General features: G+C 43.4%; 1 protein-coding gene across 1 annotated transcript in view; it reads right to left on the bottom strand.

Annotated features, from left to right (window-relative positions):
• Positions 1 to 9282, bottom strand: part of ACP3 (acid phosphatase 3) — a 41941-nt gene extending 32659 nt beyond the window's left edge. Inside the window, exon 1 of the mRNA XM_080673951.1 lies at positions 9067 to 9282. Coding sequence (XP_080530077.1) covers positions 9067 to 9180 — 114 coding nt within the window. The 5' untranslated portion in view covers positions 9181 to 9282. The remainder of the gene's footprint in view (positions 1 to 9066) is intronic.
• Between the last annotated feature and the right edge of the window lie 2097 nt (positions 9283 to 11379).

Here is an 11379-nt window from a genome sequence, read left to right on the forward strand (position 1 = left end):
TTATTTGTCACCAAGAGTGACTTGGTCATGACCAGAGATTTTGAGGCTAAACATTAGTGCTTCTCTTTTCACAATGGAAACACACGTTAGCCATGTAGATCCCGAAATAGTACATGCAAAATACTTTCCCAGATCTGAGTAACTAAAGTTGTTACATGGGTCAATAGATTATAAACTCCACATCAGGAGTCCTCAAACTTTTTAAACAGGGGGCCAGTTCACTGTCCCTCAGACCATTGGAGGGCCGGACTATAGTTTAAAAAAACAAACTATGAACAAATTCCTATGTGCACTGCGGGCCCGGGACGAGTCGGCTGCTAAGCAGGACAGGCAGTGGCACCCGGCGGGTCGGATAAATGTCCTCGGCGGGCCGCATGTGGCACATTATTTCATTTTCCCGGTTTCTCAACTCCAGTATTGTTGACATTTGGGTTGGATAATTCCTTGTGAGGAGCTGTCCTATGCCTTATAGGATGTTCAGCAGCATCCGTAGCCTTTGCCCACTAGATGACAGTAGCATTCCCTACTTGTGACAACCAAAAAGGCACGTGCCCTGACTGGGAATCAAACCGTGACTCCTGGTTCATAGGTCCACGCTCAACCACTGAGTCACCCCGTGGCCAGGCAGATCTCAAGTGCTTTCTAAAAAAAGTCCATCAGAATGTGTTACTTGGTTGCTTAGAATCCACTCATTCTGTTAGTTTATTGGGCAGAAAATCGTAAAGATATACAAAAGTAGAGATTTTTTATAGTGAGCCCCTGCCTACTCTCAGACATTATATCATTTCAGACATTATATCATTTCCTATTGCTCTTTGCATAAAATTGTAATTTCCTTACTCTGGCTCACAAGATCCTACCTGATCTGGTCCTGACCACCATAATGTTCTCACCTTACATTTTTGTTAAACATGGTTAGTCACCAAGCCCTCCTGCTGGCCCATCCATCCGATATAATAAATTTGTTCCAGCCTCAGAGTGTTGATGTCCTATCTGCCTCAAATGTCCTGTTTCTACTTCTTTCCCTGGGGCACACACACACACACACACACACACACACACTTGTTTGCTGAATTCACTTCTGTCCTGGGAAAGGCCACCTCTGTGGAGAGGCCTCCCTTGACCACAGGTTACAAAGTAATTCCTGCCCCATCTCTCTCCCATCCCCCGGCTCTATTTTTATCCCTGTTTTCTTGTGTTTTGTGTGTATGTGTATCTGGCATCTCTTCTCCCCTAAATTCCTTGAGAGTAGAATCCTTGCTGTCATGGGCACTGCTATATCCCCAAAACAGTGCTGGCACATAGGAAGCACATGCTCCCACACAGCAAGATGCCCTGCGCTCTGCCCAGCGAGATGCCTTCGAAGGACATGCAGGCCTGGGGGCCACAGAGCCCAGGAGAGACCCTGGGGGTTGTTTGTGAGTGGAGGCCGGAGCCCTGGCTTTTGTTTGCCAGCAGAGAGTTCTCTCTGCTCCCTCTTCTATATGCCAACCAATTTGTAGGCGTGGCTCCGGACAGTTGGAGTCCCCAGCACCTGGTATGCCACAAAGAAGTTCCAGTTCCTCCTTAATACCAAGGTAACGTTACACGCCTTGCTGGGTCATTTGGGGGATTCAAAATACAAACGTAAGAGCCTGGCAGCTAGTGGATGCTCACAATATGGTAGCTGCGATTCTTACTTTGACAGAAGCAGAAGAAAACATGTACAGGCCTTGAGAAGTTCCTGCCTGTGTTCCAAGGCATTGTTCAAACATGAACAATTAAGATGAAAGCAAATAAAAGGGCAGTCGCAATTCTTATTCTAGAGAAAAGTTATGAAGGAAAGGACCAGTAAGTCCATGGATCAGTAAGTCAAACCGTGGTTGAAGTGAATAAATTCTGTTTAACTCTTGAGTCACATTTTAAATTTTTATTTTTTCTAGTTTTTATTGGGCCAGGGACCCAAAGCTGAGAAGAAAAATGATCAAGCTTAAAAGAAAAAAAGACATGTAAATACTTCACCCTTTTCAGAACAGAAAGAATAAATAAGAAAACAAAAACAAACCCTGGTATTTTAATTAACTGGTTATGAACATTATAAAAAGCACACACATTGCCCTAACCGGTTTGGCTCAGTGGATAGAGCAACGGCCTGCAGACTGAAAGGTCCCAGGTTCGATTCCGGTCAAGGGCATGTACCTGGGTTGCGGGCACATCCCCGGTGGGAGGTGTGCAGGAGGCGGCTGATCAATGTTTCTCTCTCATCGATGTTTCTAACTCTCTATCCCTCTCCCTTCCTCTCTGTAAAAAATCAATAAAATATATTTAAAAAAAAAAAAGCACACATGGGATAATTGTGTAAGTGTATGTATGTTAATAATAGTTACAATGTTTGGGGCATTTACCAGATAGGCTTATAAGTACTTCTATGTATTAACTCAATGAAGTCTCACAACAACTCCAGGAAGTACTATTATCCCCATTTTACTGATGATGAAACAGAGGCACAGATAGGTTAAGTTACTCATCAAAAGCCACACAGCTAGTAAGGGGTCGAGCTGTAATCAAACTCAGGTGGTCTGCACATTTAAACACTATGCTATAGTGTGCTGTGTAGTACACAGTATTGTATGTTTCTTTGGTATTTATAGTTCATATTAATTTTTAAGAATTTCAAATGTTTAATGCCTTGTGTATATCCCACCTCCATGACATCATCATCTTTCCAGCAACCAAAATTAGAAAACTCAGAGTCATTTTGGTTTCTCTTTTTTCCTTACTATTCAACCCACAGGGATTCTGTCTTCACAATTTTTTTTTAAATATATTTTTATTGATTTTTTACAGAGAGGAAGGAAGAGTGATAGATAGTCAGAAATATCGATCAGACAGAAACATCGATCAGCTGCCTCCTGTACACCTCCCACTGGGGATGTGCCCGCAACCAAGTTACATGCCCTTGACCGGAATCGAACCTGGGACCTTTCAGTCCGCAGGCTGACGCTCTATCCACTGAGCCAAACCGGTTTTGGCTTCACAATTTTTTTTTAAAGAAATTCATCCTTTATTTTCCAACTCAGCTCTTTACTGTGCTTTCCTGAACTGTGGTAGCATCCTCTCTCTGTTCTCCCTCCAGCTTTTTCCCTCCTCAAACCATACTGCACATGTGCTACCCCCAAGAGAAAATGAATTAGAATTCGTAGTGGGTAAGACTTGAGTACAAAAAGGTGAAATAGTTAGTCTAAGGTTCTAGTTAGTCTAAGGTTATAGTATGATGATCTAGTACCTTATGTTCTCTTTTCTTTGCTCCCTTTCAGTTACACATGTGCCTAACTACGAAGTTTACTTACTACTTTTATAAACTAGAAAGTACAATTTGTATTTTATTAAGTTTACTAGAGGCCCGGTGACTGACATTCGTGCACTGAGGGGGCGGGGCGCGGGCCCTCAGCCCAGCCTGCACCCTCTCGCAGTCCGGGAGAACCTTGGGGGATATCTGACCGCAGCGGAGGTGGGAGAGGCTCCCACCACCACCGCTGCACTTCCCAGCCATGAGCCCAGCTTCTGGCTGAGCGGCGCTCCCCCTGTGGGAGCACACTGACCACCAGGGGGCAGCTCTGCATTAAGCGTCTGCCCCCTGGTCGTCAGTGTGCATCATAGTGACTGGTTATTCCACCATTTGGTCGATTTGCATATTAGCCTTTTATTATATAGGACTAGAGTCCCGGTGCATGAAATTCGTGCACGGGGGTGTGTGTCCCTCAGCCCAGCCTGCACCCTCTCCAATCTGGGACCCATCGAGGGATGTCCGACTGCCCGTTTAGGCCCGATCCTGGTAGGGCAGTCGGACATCCCTCTCACAATCTCCATTTACACCATACCCAGCTCCTGACAACCAAATGGGCAGTCGGACATCCCTATCACAATCCAGGACTGCTGGCTCCCAACTGCTTGCCTGCCTGCCTTCCTGATTGCCCCTAACTGCTTCTGCCTGCCAGCCTGATCACCCCCTAACCACTCCCCTGCCAGCCTGATTGATGCCTAACTGCTCCCCTGCCAGCCTGTTTGCCCCTAACTGCCCTCCCCTGCAGGCCTGGCCAGCCCTAACTGCCCTCCCCTGCAGGCCTAGTCAGCCCTAACTGCCCTCCCTTGCAGGCCTGGTCTCTCCCAACTGCCTTGGTCCCCCCCAAATGCTCTCCCCTGCAGGCCTGGGTCCCTCCCAAATGCCATTCCCTGCAGGCCCGGTTGCCCCCAACTTTCCTCCTCTGCAGGCCTGGTCCCTCCCAAATGCCCTCCCCTGCTGGCCATCTTGTGTCCACATGCGGGCAACCATCTTGTATGTTGGAGTGATGGTCAATTTGCATATTACTCTTTTATTAGATAGGATAAGCTCAAAAATAATAAAGGATTATTTAGAACCTTGAGGACATCATGCTAAGTAAGATAAGTAATTCACAAAAGGATAAATACTGTATAGTTATACTATATGAAATATATAGAGTAGTCAAATTCATAGTCATAAAGTAGGATGGTGGTTGCCAGAGGCTGAGGGGAGGGGAGAATAGGAGTTGCTGTATAAAGGGTATGGAATTTCTGTTTTCAAGATGAAAAGAGTTGGGACATATGTAATCCTTTCAACAATAAATATTTAAAAAAAAATAAAACATAAAAAATTAATGCCACAGAAACAAACAAATAAAAAACTGAGGTAAGAAGTAATCTATTCAATGAAAAATATATAACATTTATCCAAGCTTTATAATTCAGAGCAAGTAGATAGATTATCTATATGTCCCTCCAAATTTTATAGCAAGACAACTGTGTATCAAGAGAGGTATTATTTATTTGTAATTATCTAAAAATACATTATCTTAGACAAGTGCCTTCACTGGAAGAATGTTTGTGATAATTAAATCAATTGCTTTTGTGTTTAAAGAAAAAGATGAAAAGAGTTCTGGAGTTGGATGGTTTTAAGAGTGAGTACCGCAATATGAATACACCTAATGCCACCAAACTGCACACTTAAAATGGTTAAGATGGGAAGAATTTTATGTTCTGTGCATTTTATCACAATTTTAAACAAGAATAAACATCAGCTAGATTTTATCCAAAAAGTTGGAAAGCTTCTGTTTTAGATGATGACTTCACATTTGTATCGTGGTTACTCTTTCATATGGATGTCATGACATTTGAACCTAAAGACAACTCTGTGAAGTAGGAAGTATGGTTAGGGTCACTATCCCCAACTTTAAGTTTGGGGAACACTTGAGACTCAGCTGGATGAAGTGGCCTGTCTGTGGTCTCATACCTGGTAAGTGATTCTGGAACTTGAATCAATAAAAGTTTAATGTTTTCCTAGGCATGGCTTTCCACTTTTATTTTAGCTCATAGTGCTAGAAAATTTAGAACAGTATTGGGCTGTCTGCCTGAGGAGTAACTTGCCAATGTTTCCTTTCCCGGAGGAATGAGGAAGAACTCTGAAGGTCTGATGTCCATGGAAAAGTGTGATGGCCAGCCTCATTTGAATTTGCCCAACCACAGTGTGCAAGTTACTCATCCCAGTATAGAGATAATGTGCTTAAGATATAGGCACTATTTTCTTCCAGAATATTCTATGGCCTGAGTAAGAATTTTGCAAGGTTAACCATAAAGAATAAAAAGAGCTTATACTGTGTGACTCATCACCCCTTTTTTGTTGTTGTTGTTAATCCTCACCCAAGGATATTTTTCCATTGATTTCTAGAGAGAGTGGTAGGGAGCGGGGAGAAGGAGAGAGCAGGCAGAAGAAGAGACAGAGACATGGATGTGAGAGAGACACATTGATTGGTTGTCTCCCGCACTCGATCTGACTGGGGCCAGGAATCGAACCCTCAACCCTTTGATGTGCAGGCTGAGGTGACTCATCATCTCTTTCTTTGTAAAACCTGGGTGGAATGAGGAGTTTTTATCTCTGTCTGAAATCACCTGAACTTGTGGTTTCCCCTTGTTTGGGGAGAGAGAATGCTTTCAAATGGCATCTCCCTATTTATGGACGGAATAATGATGTACAGGATTACAGTAGGAATGTGTGAGCATACAGATGAAACAAGATTGCCCATGAGTGATAATTTTTGAAGCTGGCTGATGGGTACATTGGTATTCACCATACTTATTCTCTCTCTATAAATTTAAAAATAGCAATTCTCTAAGGGTTTCCTACGGTATACTCTCTGGAAAAAAGGAGGTAGATTGTGTAGTCAAAATTTAGGAAATACAATTTACAAAATCCTTTCTTTGAAAGCTACAGTATATATTAGAATGTTAAAGACTGGGAGTTCTGCATTTAAGAGACCTTTAAATACAGTTTAAACCATGTTCAATCCCCAAAGCTGATTTGACTATTGAAACCCACTTCTCCAAGCAATGTCTATCAACAACTAGTCCAACTAGCATTCTGTGGGGCACACTTTGGTGAACCTGTTTTAGAAGATCATGTGGTGTCCCTGCTTATGAGACAGAACAAGGACCAAGGACGGTCTCCTGCTCTTCCCGCCAAGAACAGCTTTTCAGAGTTGTTGGAGATTTCTTTATTTTGGATCACAGAGGAAAAGCGAGAAAACCACCTGTGGATTATGAGTTAAGCCAACATACCAAACCTCCTATCTCAGTTCCAGGTGCTGGGTTTTCTGCACACAACAGGAACATATTGTCCAGTGATTAAGGGCATGGCCTCTGTGATCATACAGCCTGGGGCCAAATCCTAGCTGTGTGTTCCTGGGAAAGTTGATTAACCCAGTGGTCGGCAAACTCATTAGTCAGCAGAGCCAAATATCAACAATACAACGATTGAAATTTCTTTTGAGAGCCAAATTTTTTAAACTTAAACTTCTTCTAATGCCACTTCTTCAAAATAGACTTGCCCAGGCCGTGGTATTTTGTGGAAGAGCCACACTCAAGGGGCCAAAGAGCCGCATGTTGCTCGCGAGCCGAGTTTTGCCGACTACTGGTGTATCTCAATTTTTTCATCTATAAAATAGGGATCATAAAAAACCTTATAGTGTGGTTGCCAGATTTAGCAAATAAGAATACAGAATGCCAAAATATCGCATGGAACATACTAACACTAAAAAATTATTTACCGTTTATCTGACATTAAAATTTAACAGGGCATCCTGTGCTTTCCTGGCAACACTACTTTATAGAGTGGTTGGGAGGATTATGTGAAATAATCCATTTTGAACTCTCAGAACAGTGCCTGGCACTTAATAAGCACTCAATTAACTATGGGTTATTGTCATTAATATTATCTCTTTAATCAGAGGCACCTTTCTTTTGTTCTGTTTCTCCTGATAATTTTCCAGGGATTTTCCTGGGTATATAATGGAACTATTTATAGTCAAATATTTGCTCTAATCCACAGAAAGAAGAAGGTAATATCTTCTGACTTAAGTCCTTGGACAGAAGTTGTTTTGTAAGGGCCAAGAAAGGTGTATTAAGTTGCCTTTCATCTACCATTAATGGAAGGAAGCTGTGGTAGGAGAAATTGTTAACGTTGGCTTTTGTGTGAGAATTGTTCATTGTTTTTGGCTCCCAGTGAACTACCTCTGTAAGGTTTTTCTTAGGGAAGACTTAACTGGGACTCCCTAAACTTATGTTAACTAAGAGTGGAGGGGAAGAAAGGAAGCCCAGGAGAGTTTGGTAGTCCAGGGAAGTTAGCCTAGGCTGTAGTAAAACATGGAGGAGACCCAACCACAGGCAATTCACCGAGGTTTGACTGTAATATCTCAGAAAGGGTCACTACTCAACTGGCTTGTCACAGGTTTATAGCATTGCAGGGCAATTTCTGCAGTTCCCACACTTGCTCAATGCACATGTTAGCAAAGGAACCCACGCACAGAACTAAAAGTCTAACTTGCATGGATTTCCCTATGTAACTGAAAGTCTAACTTCCCATGGTAGGTGGGGATATTGTTATTACACAGCTTTTTCAGCACAGAAACCTGACAGCTGGTGAATCATCGGTAAATAAATTGATGGTATATTTCTCTGGTTCTCTTTCTCTCTCATTGTTGACTCATGACCTAGTAAAGATTTATTGGACTAAGAATCATGATTTGCATTAACACATGGTCATGAATTTTTTTTTTTTGTAGAAGGAAAAGGAGTTTTGACTACACTGAAGCTGACAAAATAGGAACTTCATGTTTAATTTTTAAGAAAATTCTAAAAATAAATCATGAACATTCTTACAGAGAGAAAATCTTCATATTTGTCAGCATACTTTCAAGAACAATTGAAAAATGTGAGAGAGAAAGAGAGGGAGAGAACCTGTGAAAAACAAGGAAAGGGTCAGAGGCAGAAACAGATCAAAGAGAAACAGAGATACAGAGAAAATCAGACCCAAACAGAAACCAACAGAAGGATTAATTCCAGAACTCCTATGTAAAGTGGTAAGTCCCCTTTACTTTGCAAACTCTCTTTCTACTTTTAAAACAGTGCCAACAGTATATTTTCTTTCCCTAACATCATGCATCAGGCAGCCTCCCCCCACCTCCCCCCCTTTTCTCATAACTTGTCACACATATGGGTGGAAAAAAACATTTCAGTGGTCAATCAATTCGATGCATCAGGAAGTCATCCGAGAACGCTTGAGTTTAGTTTCACTTTTCCGTTTCAAACACTATTTATAAATTTCCTGATAAACAGAAGGGTTTCTTTACTCAGAAATGACTGTTTTTTTTGGGGGGTTTGCAAACAAATAATCATTAAACATAATAAGCTAGTTCAGCCCCTGGTACTAAACAGCGCCAGCTGTGGCTTCTGCTCCCTCCCGGCTGGATTGGCTGTCGAAAGGAATCTGTATTCAAGGCAGTTGTGAAGAAAGTGGATAAATGAGGAACATGGGCAAAGGCAAAAATACCCAAACCAAACACCTTTGCATCCGCACACGTTAAAACTTCAAGGAACTTGTGAAACCTGATTATTCACTCACCCAGTTTGGTCTCCCCAAGACAACAAACAGAAGGGTAACCAGGAACTTGACACTCGATGTTCAGACCCTGCTGGTCACAGGTTTGAGAGAAAAGCAGTGAGAAAGAGAGTACTCACCAGTGTCACAAACTTCAGCTCCTTAGCTCCCACAGCTGGGTCCCGCCCGAAGAAAAGCAGGAGCAAGAAGCTAAGGCTGGCTGCCCTGGCGCCCAGGCTCGGGGCAGCTGTCATGCTGGGGAGAGCAGCTGCTGGCAGGACCTAGGAGGTGCAACTTCCCCCGAAAAAGCCATTAAAGGGGAAGCTATTTAACCAAGAATTAAAAGAGAAGGAGGAGCTGGGCGGAGCCAGACTCCTCTCTTGTAAAACCTCCAGGTAGCTTGGGGCGGGGTTTGGCACCGTCAGCTTAATTTTGGGGCTGGGTGTTAGAGATCACAACCTTCTGGATTTAGGTTGCAAGGAGACCCAGGGAGGGGAAAGCTGGGGCTCAAGGTCGCAGAGCAAATTCTCAGGCATTTCTTTTTGAGTTTACCTTTATCTTTCCTTTCGAATGGGTGTGATCCAGCATTTGCTTTGTGGCTGTCCCTTGGAAAAGGGATTTACCCCGACTTTGGAAGCTTAGGCCGGTCATGATTCATCTTTTGGGAATCCAGAATTATAAGGGGTGAACCATGGAAGAACCTGGCAGTGTAATAGAATAGTAAGAAGCTAGGAAAATTCCAGGACAAGTGGGATAATGAAAGCGGTAGCAAGAAGTTAAGGTGAAAGCTTGCTGCCCTGGCCACCAGGAGCGGGGAGCGATGGGCAGCGGTAGCTCGTCCCAGGCTCACCCCCTGAACCTGTCGCCAAGGCCCCCTTTTCTCTGACTTCCCAGTGAGCCAAAGCAGCCCCGCCTAGGCTGTCCTGTTGCTTCTTCTATGCCCTTCCTTGTTTCACTGTCCTAAGTATATTTTTGCTGTGGCCAATACATTCTTGCTTGCTTTTCTATACTTGGTCTCTTGATTGAAATCTTTCCTTCAAAAAGACAAGAACCGAGGTCTCCTCGTTTCACCGGTAACACAGGTACTGGCATATTTTGGGTCTATTACCCAGGCTACACGTGACTCCCTTTCCTAAAACTCTCATGTAGCCCATAGAGGTATTCTTAAGTTGCAAAAGAGCAAGAGCAATTTTATACTCACACGTTAAGTTATTTGGGGCTCTGCCTGTGATGTTTCAAAATTAGGGTTAAAAGTTTATTTCCTAACATGACACAGTCCAACAACAACAACAAACTAACGCACAACTCTTTACCGTCCATCACTAACTTTGGCCATGAGCCTGACATTCTGGGTGAGTCATACCCTGGCCTCTCCAGCCATGATCTCATCGGGGAAGCTATGGAAGAGGATAATCTGGACTAAGGAAACTTGGCTTCCATTTTTCTCATCTTGTCAGCCCCAATCATAGGCTACCATGGGGTTTTCAAGCAGAGCTCTTGTCCTGCAAGCAGGAGAGCAATGCTTTCCTCACAACCTGTTGCCCAGCACACGGTGCTTCCCTGTGACAGGAGGGTGCTGTTGTGATGTGATCAAGGATGACCCAGAATGCAGTGTGTGGGAGAGCTGTTCTTCTGTGCGAGGAAATGTATGTGAAACATGAAAGCATGTGTGGTTAGGGTTAGACATTTAAGGAGACCTGTGAGCCTCTCTTTGCCATCACAGTCTCCACCTGCCAGTCTCCACTGTCATTTCGAATGGGTGAGATTTTGAGGAGATGGGTGCAGGGAAAAGGGGTTGTCCAGGGCAGAGCTGAAGTTGCCACTCTGATCCCTGCTGTGTGGGCCAAGCAACCTGGGAAAGGAAGCTCCAGTACCTGCTTACTGTTCACAGGCTTAGTTCTGAACCATGGGCCTTACATTGTGCCGGACACCTGATTCTGTTCAATGTCTTATTTTCTCAAGGATCAGCCCGGCTCCTTGTTCTCTGGTCTTCTTCCCTGTCTCACCGTTAGATTGATGCCGATACCATTCTGACTGCAGCTTTAGTGCTTCCTGATAATCACACTGGTCCTGTAACCTACCTGTGGTAAGTTGTGCTAGGTTAGAGAAGCCCGCCTTCTAACCCAAACCCTACTATCTCTGTCACCTCCCCTGGGCTCCTTTTACCCCATCAAGTAAGAACAACAGCAACAACAACAACTTCTTATAGAAAGAACAACCACAAAAAAGGCTGCTTGAATTGAACACATCTCAATTCAAACTTAATTCAAGTTGCAGTAAGTGGGTAGTTTATAATTCTGTCTCAGTCCCCATCCAAACTCCTACTTCCATCATCAAATTATAAGGGGAGGAGAAGGTTATAAATGCAGATCTGCATACCATGAAGTAGGGTTTGAAGAACCTCAACTCAGATAAAACCTATTTTAGAATCTTCTTTGGTTTTTTGAACCTTG

This window comes from Plecotus auritus (genome assembly GCF_963455305.1).
Source record: "Plecotus auritus genome assembly, chromosome: 6".
Lineage (NCBI taxonomy): Eukaryota > Metazoa > Chordata > Mammalia > Chiroptera > Vespertilionidae > Plecotus > Plecotus auritus.